The 20,008-nt window shown below is 49.6% G+C and overlaps 1 protein-coding gene across 3 annotated transcripts in view; it reads right to left on the bottom strand.

The window, feature by feature from the left end:
• The window catches only part of Rin3 (Ras and Rab interactor 3), a 114,388-nt gene that overhangs the window by 54,377 nt on the left and 40,003 nt on the right, over window positions 1-20,008 (bottom strand). For 2 of the 3 annotated variants that reach the window (XM_005068388.4, XM_013112245.3), the window contains exon 3: window positions 18,520-18,637. In XM_005068388.4, the coding sequence (XP_005068445.1) occupies window positions 18,520-18,637 (118 nt within the window). Of the gene's footprint in view, window positions 1-18,519; window positions 18,638-19,788; window positions 19,966-20,008 lie in introns of those variants that run through there. The other variant, XM_040742607.1, reaches the window with a different exon arrangement.

The raw sequence follows: 20,008 nt of genomic DNA on the forward strand, positions 1-20,008 counted from the left end.
CTTCCCCTTCCTGGGGAAGCAGAGACTCATGACTGCTTGCAGGTCCTGGCCGAGGTCCATGGGACAAGAACTGACCTCACGGATCAACCCCTTCCCAACCCCGACCATGTCTGGTTCACGGATGGAAGCAGCTTTGTACATCAAGGGGAGCGGAAAGCCGGCGCTGCGGTGACGACTGAGTCGGAAATAATTTGGGCCGAGGCCCTGCCGCCGGGAACATCGGCCCAACGAGCAGAGCTGATCGCCTTAACACAGGCCTTGAGACTGGCAGAAGGTAAGAAACTCACTGTCTACACAGACAGCCGCTACGCCTTCGCCACAGCTCACATCCATGGTGAAATTTATAGGCGAAGGGGGCTATTGACCTCAGAGGGCAGAGACATCAAAAACAAAAAGGAAATCCTGGCCCTCTTGGGAGCTCTGCACCTGCCAACCGCCCTCAGTATCATACATTGCCCAGGGCACCAGAAAGGCGACAGCCCAGTCGCCCGGGGAAATCGGAGGGCAGACCTGGCCGCCCGGGAGGCTGCCCTGGCCATGGAAAACAGCAGTCACCTCCTTCAGGCAGCTGTAGTCTCTGTAACAAATGAGGCTTCCGAGAAAACCTCTCCGTCATGGGACTATGAGATAGAGGACATCAAGGCCATGAAAAGACTGGGGGCGACCCGAGTACATGATGGTCTCTGGACCTATCAAGGAAAAACTGTCCTTCCCCGCCTAATGACTAAATATCTAATTAACAGCCTACACAAACTCACTCATTTGAGCCCCAGGAAAATGCGAGAACTATTAGCCCGGGAAGAAAATACCCGCCACCTGTTGGGAATAGAAGAATTACTGAAACAAGTGACTGAGCAATGTGACGCCTGCGCCCGCGTAAATGCGACCAGGCTAAAGCTACCCATGGGGACTCGAGCTCGGGGGCACCGGCCTGGGGTGCATTGGGAAATAGATTTCACAGAAATCAAACCAGGAAAATATGGATACAAGTACCTCCTGGTTTTTGTTGACACCTTTTCGGGATGGACTGAAGCTTACCCTACCAAGCATGAGATGGCAAAGGTGGTCACCAAGAAACTTCTTGAAGAAATCTTCCCCCGTTACGGAATGCCACAGGTATTGGGGACAGACAACGGGCCTGCCTTTGTTTCTCAGGTAAGTCAGTCTGTGGCCACCTTGTTGGGGATTGATTGGAAATTACATTGTGCTTACCGACCCCAAAGCTCAGGACAGGTAGAGCGAATGAATAGAACCATTAAGGAGACTCTAACTAAATTGTCGCTTGCAGCTGGCACTAAAGACTGGGTCCTCTTGCTCCCCCTTGCCCTCTATCGTGCCCGAAATACACCGGGCCCCCATGGCCTCACCCCTTTTGAAATTTTATATGGAACCACCATTCCCTTTGTTCAGTTCTTTGACCAAGATATTTCTGACTATGCCAATTCCCCCTCTCTTCAAGATCACCTGCAGGCACTCCAGCTGGTCCAGCAGGAAGTCTGGAAGCCCCTGGCCCAAGCCTACCGAGACCAGAGGAGACACCCTATCGTCCCCCACTCCTATCACGTGGGAGACAGCGTTTGGGTCCGACGCCACCAGGCTAAGAACCTTGAACCCCGCTGGAAGGGACCATACACGGTCCTGTTGACCACCCCTACTGCTCTCAAGGTGGATGGGATTGCTGCCTGGATACACGCCTCGCATGTAAAGGCTGCCTCCCCTGAGGATCCGGACCCAGGATGGAAGGCCCAGCGCACTCAAAATCCTCTAAAGATAAGACTTACCCGTTCCTCTCCCTCCTGCTAATAGCCCTCCTCATAAAATCAAACACTGGTTTGGCCTCCAATCCCCATACCGTTTATAAATTAACCTGGGAAGTTCTCTCCCAAGCGGGGGAGGTCATTTATGCCGTCACGGAACCACATGCACTTGGGACATGGTGGCCTACTCTGTGGCCTGAATTTTGTGATTTAGTAGCAGGATTGGACACTTGGGACATTCCCCATTGCCACCCGAAGGCATGTGCTAGTGGTTCCCACTTTTACAGACGTCGACGTGCACTCATGGACTCCAGAGAAACCACCCCCGGGTGTGTTGATCAACGAGCCAGAGAGCAGCTAAGTTCAAAGGACTTCTATGTCTGCCCCCGAGATGGGCGTGCCTGGCAACAGGCCCAGAAATGTGGGGGATACGACTACTTTTTCTGTGCATCTTGGGGGTGCGAGACCACAGGGGATGCATATTGGAGGCCATCCTTATCCTGGGATAAAATACAAGTACGCAGAGGCTGGGACAAAGGACAATCTGGAATGATAAGTATGCCCCTTGCCATCTCCTTCACTGTGCAGGGGAAGCAAGCCTCGGACTGGCAGACTGGGTATACCTGGGGTTTGCGCTGGTATCTAGACGGGCCAGACAGGGGGGGTAATCTTCAAAATCAGATGTAAGGTGGCTCCTGTCAATTCACAGGCCATAGGCCCTAACCAGGTCCTTGCTGATCAAAAGCGGCCTAGCCTACTCATACCCATGGCTGATACCAGGCCCATGACCCTGCCTAGAACCACAGCCGCTCCCGCGCACAACTTCTCCCCAGGAAGCACTCCCAAACCCTCCTCGGTTCCCCCTCCTAAAGGCACGGGAAATAGAATATTAGCCCTGATCCAAGGAACATATGCCACTCTGAATTTAACTCGCCCAGATAAGACTAAGGAATGCTGGCTTTGTCTGACTCCGCAACCTCCCTATTATGAAGGCTTAGCGGTTATGGGCAAATATACAAATCAGGCCACAGCTGAGGCTCTTTGTGGGACAGCCATGCAACATAAATTGACCATCTCTGAAGTGTCCGGAAAGGGGCTATGTATAGGTAAGGTCCCCGCCACGCATCAAGGACTATGCAATGTTACTGAGCCTTTGCCCCAAAATAGCCGCTACTTGATAGCCCCCAATGGGACATATTGGGCATGCAGCACTGGATTAACCCCTTGTGTCTCCACCACGGTACTCAATACCACCGTTGACTATTGTGTTCTGATCGAATTATGGCCTAAGGTAATTTACCACCCTTCTGACTATGACTTAATAAGAACTGGCCGCAGTAAGAGGGAACCTATCTCCATCACTACTGCCATCCTACTAGGGGGATTAACCGAGGGAGGCCTAGCGGCAGGAATAGGAACTGGTACTGTCGCACTGCAGGAAACTAGACAATTCCAACTCCTACAACAAGTAATGCGTGCAGATATTCGGTCTTTAGAAGAATCTGTCACTGCCCTGGAGAAGTCCCTGTCCTCCCTGGCAGAAGTAGCCCTCCAAAATAGAAGGGGACTAGACCTCTTATTTTTACAGCAGGGGGGAATTTGTGCGGCCCTTAAAGAAGAATGCTGCTTTTATGCAGACCATACCGGGGTGGTAAGAGACAACCTGGCCAAGATAAAAGAAAGACGCCAAAAGTACCAACAACTAATTGAGTCCCAACAGGGATGGTTTCAGAACTGGTATAACAGGTCCCCTTGGTATTCAACCCTCATATCCACCATTATGGGACCACTGATCATTATACTTTTGGTTCTGATGTTTGGGCCATGCATCTTAAACAGACTGACCCAGTTCATAAAAGAAAGGCTATCGGTTGTACAATCCCTGGTCTTAACCCAACAGTACCAGCAGCTAAAACAAAGGGATCTCGAGATGGCAGAAACTCCTGAATGAAAGATTCCATTCAGTTACAAGAGCAATGGGGGAATGAAAGACCCTGGCCCAGTCTAAACAGGCAGCTGAGGCTTATGGAAAATTCCGTTCCCCCATAGCTGCATAGTCATTGCCTATCAGAAGGGAGCTCAGCTCAAGGACACAGGCTGCCGGGTGTCTGCGGGCGGCCGGATGGCCTGCTCAGCGAGATTAGATGTCTGCGGGCGACCAGGTGGCCAGCTCAGCAGGGTTGAGCAAACACAGAGACCAATTGTTCCTCAGATAGGGCCAAGGCCAAGACTTGAGTTCTAAGAAAAACCTCAATTGCCCGCACTCTGAGCCCTAGCCTCATTTAAATTGCCCAATCAGGGTCCTGTTACTAGGCTTCTCGCTTCTGTACTGCGCTTTTTGCTATAAAAGAACCCCTGAGTCCCCAGCTCGGGGCTCTCAGTTTCCGAGACTGAGACGCCCCCGGGTACCCGTGTGTTACTAATAAAGCCTCTTGCTGTTGCATCCAAGCTCGTGGTCTCGTTGTTCCTTGGGTTCGGGTCTCCCTTCCGTGAAAGTATCCCTACTGGGGTCTTTCAGGACAAGTTTTTACATGTGGAAATGGAATGGCTTATTCCATGTTGCCTACAAACTGGACAGGGTTATATGTATTAGCCACCCTTTTCCCAGATATAGACTTTATTCCAGGAAATGAGCCCATTCCAATACCTAGCATAGATTATCTTATTCCCAGACATAAGGGAGCCATCCAGTTCATCCCCCTGTTAGTGGGACTTGGAGTATCGGGGACCTTAGCCACTGGCTCCGCATGCATGGAATAGCTATACAGACTCCAAGCTGTCTCAATGGCTTGCTGATGATGTACAGACTGTTTACAGGTCAGTTCAGGACCTTCAGGACCGAGTTGACTCTCTGACAGAAGTAGTCCTTCAAAATAGGAGAAGCTTAGATTTACTCACAACAGGCAAGGGCGGCATCTGTTTGACTTTGCAGGAGAAATGCTGCTTCTACGCCAACAAATCAGGCATTGTTGGAAACTGAATCAAGAGACACCAGGAGAGAATTGTTTGATCGGCCCATTTGGAGTGCCTGGAGTGGACATCTGCCCTACCTCATTCCCACTGCTTGGCCCCATCCTTGGCTTACTAATCTTCCTGTTGCTAGGGCCTTTTCTCTTTAACAAACTGATGGCTTTAAAATAAAGGAGGAGATGTTGGGGACCTTGAGTCTTTAGGCCAAAGCATAAGTACTGGCCTCAGTAAGTTCCCATTTACCAGGTCTCAGTAAGTTTCCATTTCTCAAGTAAAGTCATTTCTCAGGTGACCGCCTGCAGTCAAGCTATACACCAAAGATACCCCATATCTTAACACTTCCTGCCTTTAAAAATATCCTGCATTCTTCCAGCCCAACCCGCCACCCTCATTGTCCAGCTGGCGCAGGTACTGGAAGTTGGTTTAAAACCTGGTTTTCCATGTCATCTTGGGTCAAAATGTTACTTCCCTCCTTGTTGGGACTCTTCGTAGGAATCATGCTTCTCCTCAGCATTTAATAAATTAACAGCCTTTGTTAAACAACAGATTGACTCCCTGGCAGCAAAACCTATTCGGGTCCATTACCATCACCTTGAACTTATGGACCGAGGGCTGGAAGAGCCTCATGATGATTGACAAAAATAAGCCATGGCACACCCAGAGAGCCATAGGCCGGCCTGCTCCGGCCTGATCCTTGTTGAGAAGGGTGCATGACAAAACACTGCAAAGAGAAACTACACACACACACACACACACACACACACACACACACACACACACACACACACACACACACACAGGGTCTCTTGAGGGCATGCCTAACTGCATAGAGGTTGATGTCAGCAAAATCATCTCCTCCACAAAAAGACATCGACGACAATTGGGGCCACCAACTTGCCAAGTCAAGTGAATAATGGTGCCTGATGAAAGTACCTCATCATTTTGGGGGGTTAGGCCTCTGCCCTCCCCTTCGATCAATGACTGTCAGTATGTTCATCTTTTTTAATTGATATGAATAGGGAGGAGATGTCGGGAGCGATCATTGGAATATAGGCCCTCTTGTAAATATTGTCAGCTGGGGAAGGTCATAAATAAGGATAGCATAATAAAAGCCATCTTTATATTTCTACTGTATTCTTAGAGACTAACACAGTTAAGTTTCTATTCCTCTAGTCTGCTTATCTTCTGGTACAGCATACATTCAAGGCCTGCAGTCCAGGCTCTCCCACCCTTCTGTCACCTGGCCTGCAGTCCAGACTCCCCCTGCCACAGACTTGTGTCCTTGGAATGTATCCTGCCAAGACTAAGTTCCCTGCTTCAACCTCTCCCACATAATCCTCTGCTCTGCCAAGCTTCCTGCTTCAACCACTATAAGAATCCTTGTGAGAAAATAAATTGCAGTTTGATCAGAAAGCCTGTCTTGCTGTCTGTCCTTGCGTCTCTTGTCCCTTTCATTCCAGGTTCCTGTGGGCTCGACCTTCGTTGTTCCCTGCTGACCAGGGCACTCTAGGTGCAGGGATGAAAGGGCCTCTTCACCCCAAAGGGCAAGAACACCATGAAGAGACATGCACAGTTTAGCCTCTCATCCTGGGAGCTTCCTTTTGCCCTCATTGTGACACTAGACCCGAAGCTCATTCAGCCTTTATTTGGTAACTATTTGCTAAGCGCCTACTGCATGCCAATCCCATACCAGGTACCAAGGTTAGCTACGTCATTTGCTGTGTTCTTTCCCTTCTGCAAGCCAGTTCTCTTAACTATTTCTGGGACATGTTCCTTCTCTTTATGCCCACCACGACTGTCGGGTTGAGTCCCACCATGCTGTCCCTAACTGTTGCCATAGACTGTTCTCCAGTCTTCAACCTCAGGGCCTCTCTTGTATCCTAGCCCTTACCTCCCTTGCCCCTCCCACTTACACACACACACACACACACACACACACACACACACACACACACACCACACAGAGATGCACCTTCTCTGTAAAAAGCACATCAGACAATGTCCCCACCCACATGCCCTTCACTGGGTTCTGGAGAGCTTTGGACAAAGGCTGAGCCTCGCTGAAGGCCTGTGTGCCCAGCTCTGGGACAGCCTCTTGGGCCTCCACTGTCATCTGGTTCTCTGTTTACCCCTCTCTCCCACATGCCCCCAGTCTGCCCACACCTACCTTCCCCTGGACACACCCAGCACCCTGGCAGTCTGCATGAGCCATCCTGTCACTTCATATGTACATCCTCTCTCGTCCAAACTGGACGGTTCATTGTCCTTCAGGACACTCCGCATGTCCACACCCACCTACTAATCACCAGTGCTGGGTGGATTCTTCTGAGGGCAGTAAAATCTTCACATTGCTCTAGTACAGTCAGTTACGTATTCCTTGGGCCTAGTGTACTTAAATAATCAAACTAAGGTATATAAGGCTCTAGTCATGGCAAGTGAGTGACTCCTCTTGGATAGAAGCTTCCTAAGCAGCTGCTGTTGTTTCTTCCTCCCCCCTCCTTTTCTCCCCCCCCCCCCCATTCCTCCTGAGACAGGGTCTCATTTTATAGCCAGGAGGTAATGGTGCATGTCTTTAATTCCAACACTTGGGAGGAAGAGGCAGGCAAATCTTAAGTTTGAAACCAGCCTAGTCTACAAAGAGCTAGTTCTAGGACAGGCTCCAAAGCTACACAGGGAAACCCTGTCTTGTAAAACAAAAAAACAAACAAAAAAGATTTTAAGTTCCAGCTCTCTGAAAACCTATGAGGAACTGGCTAGAGTCATTTCTGCTTATTTTGTTGACCACAGAAGTCATAGGCCAAAGTAGATTTAAGGGAAGGGCAATAGACTCCACCCCAAGAAGGAAGAAGTGTCAAAAAATATACCTTAATCCGCCACACCGTGGTGCCATATCCTAAAGCTGATATGCAGATTAAATTATCAGAGCAACTGTAGTCCCAGCTAATTGCTAGGAGGCTGAGGCAGGAGGATAGCGTGTTTAAGGCCAGCCCAGGCACGTAGAGAGAGCCTATCTCAAAACTAAAAATAATTCATACCAAATGCTGAATAAATGACTGCTATTATAGTCCTTTGTCTCTCCCATTATACCTAGGGAAAGCTGATCGAGCAGTCGAACCTCATTAAATACTTTTTGTGCCATAACTCTGTGGGGGAAGAGGCATATGGGTAATGTTTTAGGCTAGAAGGGGGAAATTCTTGCACCAGACCATAAGCCATGTTCCAAAAACTTGGGATCCTGCTGGAGTCCCAAGACTAGTAGAAAATGAAAGTCCTCAAAGGCCCAGAGGGTACCACAATCTAACTCATCCTTCTCTAAGGGTCTCCCCTAAAGTCTGCTATAGGGAGGCTCCATAGATCACCAGCAAGGAAACTGAACCGCCCAGGTTCATTCACATAGTATATGTGATCACTGGGCTTCAAAGCTAAGTCTGTCGACTGCCTTTTTCTTTCACAGCCCCTGTCATTCATATTCCTCAAAGAAAAGCATGGGAAATCTCCACAGCATCCTTCCTGTGAATGACCGGCTGTGGCGCTCAGGATGTTGAAGCCAATGAGAAGCACCTCAGATGTCTACAATGAAGTTCCTCGAGACTGCAAATGCCAGCCATGAGTAGCTGAGTCTCATGAACTACCCGATTTCTCCCAACTCTATGATCCTATCATAGCATGCTCAGATTCCAACTCAACTGTCTCTCTGTCTCTCTGTCTCTCTCTGTCTCTCTCTCTCTCACACACACACACACACACATACACACACACATATACACACCCCATGCTTTGGTTTGTAAGATGCTCACATACATGTCAAGGCCCAAGGGTAGCTATTCACATCTTGATTTTCCTGATGGGAAGTGGGAACAGCACTGGGTACTGTACAGTCAGCTCTGTGGGGAAAACTACCCTGGATATATTCCCAGCTGGATTCATGATATACTTAATCTTTAGCTGGGAAGAGGCACAGTCACTTCTCCCAGTGAGTCTGATGAGGTCTAGCACTACCAGGGCCATAGCTCAAAGACATGATTGCTTATGCTCAACTGTGAGAAGCAAGGTCAGGCTGGAACTCCCATCCCCATGACCCTCCTCATTGACGACACATAGTCCTACCTGCTCCCTTTCTGCCTGGCTCTGCCTCTGTGTCAGGGATACAGAGAGGAAACAATGACACGGCTGTGCAAGTATTAATGACTGCTCTATTTCCCTCTCTGCCATCTTCCTCTGCCTCTTGGAGAGTCCACTGAGTGAAGAACAGAGACATGACCAAAAATACCTGGGTTCTGGCAAAGAAGCCATGCATCTCTGCCCGGCTGAATCCCAGTTAACATCCTTGGGTGCCATTAACTTGGCTGCAAAGAGGGGATTCTAACATTTGCTTCAGGGGTGGTAAAGACAGAAGATGGGGGTCCCAAAAACCATGTAGTAAGTCCCTGACAACTGAGGCCAAAGGCTTAAGATTTCAGAACCCAAGATCAATGATGCAGGCTTAGTTTCACCAGGAGTGTTTTTACCGTTGGAGGCTTTTACCATTGGAGATGCCAAGGGTAGTCTTTGGTAGGGAACTACATAGAAGGAACATTCCAGCAGGGGAAATTCCTCTAGGGCATTGACACTATGATAACCAAGACAGAAGCTATAAACAATTGCTATAAACAAAGGTCGGGTCAGCTGTGTCACCAAGAGCAGGACAAACCATTCATTGATCCTGACAAATGAGGGGAGGACAGGCACAAAGAGCCACAGAGGACACTAGTCTGCTCTTTGTGGAACTTCCCAGAAGTTCCTGCCTGTTGGTGAGACAGGTATACTAATATGGCTTCCCCAAAGGCAAGTAGGCAGTCTGGATGCAGCAGCTTGTGTTTTCTAGGTTGTGGGAAGGCTTTCTTATCTAGGTGTGGGGCCTTTTTCTTCCAGGGCACTTTGGTCAGGAGTCCCCTTTCCCAGGAGGCCTAGAAGCACTGATTGGCTTCTATAAGGACAAGCAACAAATTACAGGGGGAGCCTGACTGGAACCCACCACACCCAGGGCTCTGTTCAAGCTCACAATGGCTCTACTGCGGTCCATTCTTCTTAGGGCTGCCTGGGAATTCCCAGAGCAGAAGCAAGCCTGGGAAGTGAGCCAGAGGGGTGTTGAGGTAGAAACCAACTTCCCCAAACTTCCCCAGAGCCAAGGTTCTAGGAATCTCTCCTTAGATGTCCTCTGTGTTAGGTGTTCCGCTCAGCACGAGCTGAGCCTCCACACAGGGATGTGCTGAGGGCTACACGATACAAGCCCGTCATCTGGTTTTGTCCGTTCTTGCTCCCATTCACCCTGGGTAACTTTTAGGAGCTGGCTCCCTCGGGGGCCTCTATTTAGAGTGTGACACCGTCCCGACACACCCCTCCCTTACCCTTTCACCTGATCACAGCAATCACTATTCTCTAGCCGCCTGCTCTGCCTCCCTGACCGGACTCGAGGACAGGAAACCCCTTCTCATCACCCAGGAGGCAGTGAACGCTAAGTGCTCATATCCATGAACAGATGAATACAGCAACACACAGAGCAGTGTTTGGATCACTCTTGTGCTCTGTAGGTCTTAGGTATGTCCACACACATTTCTCGTCTGCTCTTCCCACAGCTTCTTTGGAGATGTAATGGGCCCCTGTGTGATTGATATGAATGAAGGTCACATGTCCCATGATCTGTTTTAGTTCCCAGAGCAAGTTAAGTGAGAGTACTGAATAGGAAATCTGTTTTTGTCCTCTTCTAAGGTATGCATTCAATGCTATATATTTCCCATAGGTGCTGCCCACGGTACTCTACAATTGAGAAGCTTGGGCTTTCATGTAGAGTATTTACAAATTTTTCATGAGTTTTTTCCTTTGACTTGGTATTATGGCAGATATGCTGTTTAATCTAGTAGGGTCTTTCTGTTCATCAGTTCCTACCTTTGATTCCATGTGACCTGGTTTCTATTTTCCATAGTATCTTAAAGTACACCTCATGACCCAGGGTGTGGTCTGTTTGATGAGTACTTCCCATGAACAGGAGAGGGATGTGCATACCGCATGTGTTGATCAAGTGGTCCATGGGTCTACTTGGTCTGTTACATCCAGCTGATAGGCTCTGTTGACTCAACTGTGTCCTTACTTTCTGCCTGCTGCATCCATCCATGTCTGATAAAGGGGTGATGTTTCTAACTCTGACTTCTTTTTGCCGAGAGAGAGAGAGAGAGAGAGAGAGAGAGAGAGAGAGAGAGAGAGAGAGAGAGAGAGAGAGAGAGAGAGAGAGAGAGAGAGAATACCTTGGGTGTTATTCCTCGGGAGCCATCTATCTTTTGAGACTGTCTCTTGCTGGCCTAGGGATCACCAATTAGGCTAGCCTATCTGGCGATTGAGCCCCAGGGATAGGCCTGTCTCTGCCCCCAAGCACATGGACGACACCTGGTTTTATGTGGTGCTAGGGATTGGACCCAGGGCTTTATGCATGTTAGGTAAGAACTCAACCCGTCTATCAATTGTTTTTTGACTTAATGTGTGATGTAGGGATGAAATGCAGACCTCATGTGTGCAGGTAAGTGCTACCACACTAAACTATACCAGTCTTAAGTCCTTACAAAACTTCGAGTAGGGTTCAGCTCACTGGGCCTTCCACCTCCTGCCATGGAGAACACAACTTTCTGCCCCTCCATAGGATGGGACAGTAAGGCACCATGCTTGTGCAGGAACAACCCTCAGCAGACAATGTAACCTGCTCATGACTTAATGCTGGCCTTCCTAGTTCCCAAAATTGTGAGAAACGAATGTTTCTTTTTTTAGACCTTACCCAGTCCATCCCAGTTATTTGTTGCAGATGGACTTAGATACACGCTAAGCCAAGACCACCCAGGTCTAAGACAGGAAGCTAGGAGACCCTAGGGCTTGGCTCTGATATCCTCTATAGCTACCTTCAAAAGAGGAGGATCTGGTCCAGAAACAGCCGAGTTAAGCTGCTGTCCCTTAGATGGGCTTCTTGAAGCTGCAAAGTCCCTAAAGGTGGGCAGTCACACACATGAAGACCAGGACTATCCACACATACACCAGGACCACCCCACACAGACCAGGACCACCCCCACACAGACCAGGACCACCCCCACACAGACCAGGACCACCCCCACATAGACCAGGACCACCCACACAGACCAGGACCACGCCCACACAGACCAGGACCACGCCCACACAGACCAGGACCACGCCCACACAGACCAGGACCACCCCTACACAGACCAGGACCACCCGCACACAGACCAGGACCACCCGCACATAGACCAGGACCACCCACACACACCAGGACCACCTGCTCACTGTGACACCAACCTCTTTTCATCATCCTTTTCCTTTTACCACCAAGACCCTGTGCTCTCAATCTTTCTCGGATTCTGCCAGAAATCTTCCAAGTTCAGTTCTCCCAAAACAAAAACTCCTCTAACTCCTATGTTTATGTCTACTGGAGAAGTGTTGCTGCCTTAGTTTTCTCACGAGGCACTGAGCGCTCCTCTTCTCATCTGTTGGACTCTCCTGCTTGTCGGGAGTGCTCCCACGACAACTTGAGTGCTCTCCTCCTCCAGGGCCTACCCTCAATGCCACTTTCCATCTCTCCAGCCCCAACTCCTAAGGAGTCATGGTTTTTACCGCTGGTAGTTTCCTACAGCCCCCTCTCTCCTTTTCTGTTGTGACTGGTCGCTCTCCCTGCCAGCTGCCACACAACCCAGGGGCCCTGAAGCATCCATCTCATTGGGCTACTTCCTGCTCAGAGCTTTTCCATGACACTACAAACCGAATCCTTGACACTGTTGTGTCACAGCGGCTGGTGAGCTAGCCAGTTCCACCCATGCAGCCTTGATTTTGTCTCCTCTTCAGTTACCTCCTGACCAGCAGCGCTTCCCTGTTTCTGAGCTTTGACAAAGACGACTGTGGCTTCAGGGTCTCAAGCCTGTTCCCCAAAGTTCTTCCTCACAATGGTTTCTCAACTCCCCAGGCCAAAGGGAGTCAGGTGATCTCCCCCAGTCAGGGATACAGAGTATCGATGTCTCAAGAACATAGTTATACTGTAGGACTTAAGACAGTGACCTTGTTTGTGGTTGTGAGCGCCTCTTTTCCCTTGGCCCAGGATTGGGATGTGTCTTAGCCCCCTTATAAGTGTCTTACCTCAAAACCCATTCATTGGCCACTTGACTGGGGACACATTTTGTGACAACACAGTGCTGAGAAAGCTCATAATACTAATGAGATAGTAAAAATGGAAGGGTAAACAGTGGCATGCATGACTGTAACTCAAAATCTATTGAAAGAGGAAAAAAAAAGCTATGCATGTAATCAACACTCAGGAGGCAAAACATCGAGAATCTGAGGCCATCCTATGCTTCAAAAAAATACACATGGAAGATGGGAATATGGAGAGGTGGGAAGATGAGAAACTAGGGAAGATGGTAGTGCCTGCCTGTGACCCCAGTACTTGGGAGGTGGAGCCAGTTGAGCTCCCCCGTGAGATCTTAAAATTGAAGGGGTAAAAGAGGAGGAGGAAAAGGAGGGAGGAGGAAGTTAGTTTCCCGAGGTCTTACAGTAGAACTCTTAGCGCTAAACTGACCTCCCTGCCTCATCCCGACACAACTGCAGGTCTGGAAGCTCAGAGCTGGGATGATGAAGGCAGAAAGAAGTGAGCCATGGCTATTTTAGCCCAAGCTCCTGTGACCACTACAGGGCCCATGATGCATCTGCTTTTTAGAACAGTCCTCAGGACGGGCAGCACAGGAAATGAGGGGTTGTGAGGTGTGAGCTGCAGGTTGCTAATTATAACTGCCACTGTGCACTGAGCACTTGCTACACATGGGGCTCGTGACTCCTCCCAGAAATGACTACATTTAGATAAAGGATGCTGAGTGCTTCCCTCCTATAGCTTCCTTTCACGGGTCTGCCCACAGCTGTGCTGAGGAGACCCCCTCAATCCAGGGATGAAGAAACCGTAACAAGGACATCAGTGTGCTCTGGGACAGGTTGTTCACACAGCCATCAAGGGACAGGGCTGGCACCTAGAAGCTGGCAGAGTCCCATTCACCCTTCTCTCTGGTCCTTCAACAGGCACATCCCCGCTGTAAGTCCTCTTTTGCTGAATCTCTGGAGTCATTTCCCCTTCCTACTGGCCACGTGTGTGGGGGAAGATTATCCTTCCCATCCCATCCCATCTGGCCGTGTGGCCTGTTTGGGTCAATGAGTTATGCAGGGAAGTAGTGGCTGCCATTCCTGAGTGGAACCTTCCAGAGTCATGAGGGAATTCTGCTTTCTCTCTCACCCCCCAGATGGGTCTGGCCCTTCAGCAACATTGCAGTGTGAAGAGATGCAGCTGCAGGTCATTCACGGCACATTAGTGAGAACACACAGGCCACTCCGCATATGTGTGTCATAATCATACTACAGCACACCCGTGTTGTTGTGTGTGTAAGCACCAAAGTTTAGGACAGTCTGTCACTACTACAAGCTCAGCCCAGCTCACAGAATCAGGGGGTAGCACTCAGGAGGCAGAGGCAGGAGAATCTCCGAGTTTGAGGTCAGCAGATTGAATTTCAACACAGCCAGGAGTACACAGAAAAACCCTGCGTTTAAAAAAATAAATAAAAACAAAAAAGAAGAAAAAGAAATCACAGAGGGGATTCTAAGTGCCTCGAAGCACAGTTGTGGTCAAAGCAAGACTCACTTTTGGGGCACCCCCTGGTATCCTCCCTCCACTCTGTGTGGGGAAACCCAGAAAGCTACAATTCTAGGCCTGGGCCTTCCCGTCTCCCACTTCCTCCTGGGGCCACTTCATTGCAGTCACCCTGGCTACAGTGTCTCACATCCTATGTCATCTGGACAACAAATTCCTTCCGGGACTCTGACAAAGGCATCATCATTATCCCTACCCCACAAGGGGTGCCGGGGCCTGGAGAGGCAGAGCCTCTTGCCCCAGTCATTCAAGTGGCAAGAGGCAGAGGTGAGAGTCAGCCAGGCTGTGTGGCTCCCACAGTCTGTGCTGAGTCCTGAGGACCGGGTGGAGAGGGGGGTGGGGATGGGGGGTGGGAGGGCAGGGCTGGGGGGCTAAAATTGCTGAGGCAGGAAAACAGCTCAGCCACTGGGCCTTGCTCTAGTGTGGCAGACCTCAAGGCAAAGAGGTTTGGGAGCAGTGGAGTAATGTAAAGAGAGAACAAAATAGACAAACCACGGGCATCTCTGTGTTTGTGTAAATGTGTAGGAATGAGAATTGAAGATTACACGGGTGACTTTGGTTTGCATTTTGATTACCTTCAGGGCAAAGCTGAACACTGAATTTATTTACAGCCTAGAATGCAGGGACTTCTACCATGCGGCCCTTGGAGGAGACCAAGAACTTGAGATGTTAGTGCTCCCATTTCCGGATGGTCTGGCGTAACCATTGGCAGAAATGAAGTTATTCTCAAGAGGCACTGGTGCCCTTCTCTGGGCTAGCACACTATTGAAGCCATTGTCTCCAAGGAACTGAAGTGTCATCAGGAGAAGGAAAAGGCTGAGCCCTCATGCCAGCTAGAGGAGGGTTTATTTCCTGCAAAGAGATTCCACAGTTCTGATAGTGTGTCAAACAACCTTGCAGGACGCACTGGGATCCAGACAATGATGGGGTCAGGGATGGGTCAGTGATGACCACGTCCCTTGGCCAGGACTGCTTAGTGATGTAGACCTCTTACCTTCAACTTGTCTGGACCCTGAAGATAGACTTTGTGGGGGACGGTCACTGGATTTATTTGTCCTTGTTCCTACACTGAGCTGTTCTCATCTTTTCACTATTACCTATCTGTTTAATTTGCCTATGGAGAGAACAAGTAGCCCGCCCCAGATTGTTGGGGCTGCCAGGCTCTGACCCTCATCATAGCTCTAGTAACACTGTTCATCTGCCTTAACAGAACTTCACTCAACAAAACTGTCGCAGGCTCCTGGACCTTCTTAGAAGCCCCTCCATGTACTTCCTGTTTTAGCAACAACCCCTCTAAGTGTGGTAGGAACCTCCGCCCCTGTCTCTCTGATCAACATCTAGACCCAACAGGGTTTTTCTTGTTTCCTTTTCCTTAGAAGTAGAGCCAATCTGCAGAGACCTAGACGTGATGACCCCAAAGGCACAGAGGACAGAAGAGCAGAGCAGAACTCTGGACAGTTTCTGGGTCAGCTTCACTCTCCCCTGTACCTCAAAAACCTCAGGCGCCTGCCTTGAACCAGTTCTCTCTCCACAGGGCCCCCGGGCACACCCACACCTGAGTACGTTTCCAATCCAACAGGCTAACACTCACTCAAGGCAGGTGGGGTCCTAAGAGTTCAGGGGTGTGGCAGCCCAGTCCCGGAAGCCGTGACTTTTAGTACGAGGTGGGACTATGCTGAAATCGAAGACCATCAGTTTGTGGCCTATGGGTCAACTTTCTCTAAGGGTCACAAACACATGCAGGAGCGTGTGGTGCCAGAGACACTGTGAAGGTCACCTTCCCCTGGCCATAAAAAAAAACGATCCAGGTTTCTTGGGAAACAGGAGGCAACCCAAACAACTCCACCCCTTCTGAGTCAAAGGACGCTATGTACTCCAGTGGTTTAGTAAAACCGCAGCACCCCCATCCTCTTCCAGAACTCCACCCTCACCCCCTGACTCCATAGCCCTTTCCCAGTCCCTCACCGCTACCCTCATACTCAGGGAGCAACTCCTAGCAGTTCATTAAAATCCAGCGGCTCTGTGTGCCTGGGCACATGATTGACTACATTTCCCAGTGTCCCTTGCAGTTGAGTTTGGTCATGTGACTGAGTTTTAGCCAATAAAATATGGGTACAGGAAACAGCTGGTCTCCTTTCCCAGTACATCAGTTGCCTTGAACCCAACCCTAAAATATGGAGGCCGCATTTTGGAGGTGGCAGAGCAGCAGGGTGCATGGGGCAGGCACATTTGCCTGTGCTTGGAGATACACTTCTTGCAACTGAAGCCATTTCTTGATACTGTGGCGGTTGGCCAAGTTTCCACATGGCCACTTGACAGTAAACACCTTTCCACGTCTGTGCCTTATCTCACCTGATACTCTAAAAGGCAGGTGCTGTGTGTTCCCGCCACAAGGTGCACACTCCGCAACCACGTGACGAGTATGTGACGGGCACTTGTGTCTGTCCATGTGGTCCCAGTCTCTGGAAAGACCTCCTCCCAGCAGGACGGGGGGACCTGCTCTATTTTCCTTTTGTAGAAAACCAGCCTTTGATTGAACTAACACAAGCACCTCCACAGATTCAGTTCCCGGCCCTGAAGCTTCCTCCTCTTAGATGCCCTCCCAGATTCTTCCCACAGAAGGGAGGACCTGGGCCTGCCACACCCTTCCACAGGGTCCCTGTCAAGTGATGTCAAGACAAAGCGAGGGATATCTGTTTGTCCTGCTCTAGCTCAGCCCCCACCCACCAACTGAGTGGAGACCCCCGAGGCCAGGGCCTCCATCTTGCTCATCTGTGTACTTTCTTGGTGTCCTGAAAAACAAGCATGAGAGTGTTTACTGTCACTTCCCTAGCTGCTGTCACTTGTGGTTGACGAGAGTGACAAGGTTCAGGGAACACCGTGGAACTGTTTCTATGTGTGTCAGCCGGTGCTTGGAATATCCTAGGGATTCCTTTTTTTTTCTTTCTTTTTCTTTTTTTCCAAGACAGGGTTTCTCTTTGTAACAGCTCTAGCTGTCCTGGAAACTTGTTTTGTAGATCAGGCTGGCCTCGAACTCAGAGATTTACCTGTCTCTGGCTCCTGAGTGCTGGGATTAAAGGTGTGTGCCACCACCATCTGGATTTATCCTATGGATTCTTGTCACAGGTTTCTTGGATTTAAAAACCCACCGTGTGAATGCATGGCCCTGGAAAGGAGGCATGCTGATTCAAAGGGGTGCGCCTAGGCCAGAAGAGATCCAAACTCCAAGATGTCTTTATTGGTACAAACCCACCCCAGGATGCGGGCATGGTGGTATGCACCTCTGTTTGGCAGTGAAAGGCTGAAGTAGTGGGACTATGAGTTTGAGGTCAGCCTGGATTAAAGACCCCCAAACAGGTTCCCCACTAGCCCAGCTCTGTTCTGGCAGCTCTGTTGACACCCACAGCTTTTGCCTTTAGAAGCGCTTGCCTATGTGACCCTTACAGAGGCTCTGGGACAGAGATAGGACAGCAATCGTTAGCTTCATTTGAGATGGAAGGGAAAGCCTGGGTGATTACATGACACCCCACTCACGGTTCGAGAATGTACTAATGCCGCTGGAACCCAGGACCAGACATCTTATTTCCCCCCTTTCTTCCCTTTATCTTCCTTTGTGCTTACACACAAGCGGGAACTCAACTGTGCCTACTGGGAGGCACAGCCAACCAAGCCGTGGGCAGAGAAAGTGAAAATTAAGTGACCCTTTTTTAGGTTTTGAAATCGAGCATTTCTAATTTGACATTGGTGACCTAACATTGCATAGTTGCGCCTTCAAGTTGTATCGAACCTTCCTGTCACTGTCTCATGGGGCTAGGATTACAAGCATGTGCTACCATGTCTGGCAATTTTAACGTTTGAGAGATCAGCTGAATTTAAAACAAACCTGGTCAAGGTCTAGCCCATATAATGTAGGCTCAGGAGACACACCCACGCGTGTCTCCTCTCAAACTCTTACCTAATCCAAACTGCCTTGGACCCAACCCTAAACATGACTTTACCCATTCTAGTTTTAAACGTGGGGACAGAGTGGAGGGTTTGTGGCTGGCTTGGAGGAAGGAAGGTGAGGTGAGAACTTACTAGATTTTTCCTCTTTGATGGGGTACTCCAGGACCTCGGTAGAGTTGTCTTTCGGGGAAGGGAAATGGACACACAATACGAGGCGTTTCCGGCTGCTGTCCCGGCACACCAGGAACATCTGCAAGGGAGGAAGCAAAGGCTCAATGAATCGGAAGCTCTGGTGGAGGCAAGAGGGACAGCAGCAGAAGAGTGTCAGAAACAAGCTTGGAGGGGAAGTGCTCACACTTGGGAAAAGTGAACCTGACCCATATCCACAACGCAGGTCCCTGAGTCTCAGATTCTCCCCTGCTGAAGCATGGGGTAAGGGTGCGGCTCTGTATGAGGGTGGTCCAGGATCCAGGCTCAGAAAAGCCCTGATAGTTGGCAGTTGGTTGAATTTCAACTCATGCTCTAGCACCCAGCTGTTTTGGGGGAGGGGTGGGGTAGAGATGGGGAATGCCTGTTGGAAGCGATCATAGGTACCAGAAAATTTGTACTTTTTTCCCTTTGCAAAAGTAAAAAATAGCAGCCAGGCAGTGGTGGCGCAAGCTTTTGATCTTGCACTCGGATGCAGAGGTAGGCGGGTCTCTGTGAGTTTGAGGCCACCCTGTTCTACAGAGCAAGTTCCAGGACAGCTAGGATTGCCAGAGAAATCCCCATCTCAAAAAAAACCAAAATCAAAAATAACTAACTAAATAAAGCTAATGTTTTGCTTGGACTTTATGGTGCTGGAGATTGAATGCAGGGCCTTGTGCACGCTCAGTAGCAAGGCCCTTCCACTAAGTTCCAGCCCCAGGCTTCCTTGAACACACTCTGTAACCCACACGGGCCCTGGCTTGAACTTTTGATCCTCCTATTTAGCCTCCTGAGTAGCTGGGATTACAGACCTCAGCTATTATCCCTGCTAAAAACAGCAACCCCTTAACCTGGAACTCTGTGGCAGGAACTCTCAGAGCACATCATATATTTACTGGTTCTACTTTCTCCATCGCCCCATGGTGTGAGTTTTGCTTTTGCCCCTATTTTACAGGTGAGAATGAAAAGACCTTGACCGTCCCTGCCCATTGCTACCGGAGTGTGTGGTGACTGAGTAAATGCCTGTCTTGAGCCACAGGATGAACTCAGGAAGGTTAGTCTGGCCAGGACATAAGAAAAGGACAGTTTGTAACAGCAGAGAAGCCTCTCACTGATATGTAAACTTAGTTATAGGTTCCCGGCTGTGAGATGCCCGATGAGATCCAGCCTCAGGATCCTCAGGAACTTCACCACACAAGGTCTCTTTGCACTAACCTGAAATGAAGTTGAGTCTTTCTTCGGCTGACCCCTTCTGAGCTGACAGAACCAACAGAGAAGCCTCTGGGCCAGAGAATATGTGTGTCTGTGCTCTACTAAGCCAGTACTGGCTGAGCATGGACAGCTCAGAACCAGCACCATCTATTTATAGACTCCTAGGCTGTTCCACATCCGACCCTGTAGTGGCTCTACTCCAAATGGTTCCTGGAAACAGTGG

This window comes from Mesocricetus auratus, unplaced genomic scaffold (genome assembly GCF_017639785.1).
Source record: "Mesocricetus auratus isolate SY011 unplaced genomic scaffold, BCM_Maur_2.0 Super-Scaffold_15014, whole genome shotgun sequence".
Lineage (NCBI taxonomy): Eukaryota > Metazoa > Chordata > Mammalia > Rodentia > Cricetidae > Mesocricetus > Mesocricetus auratus.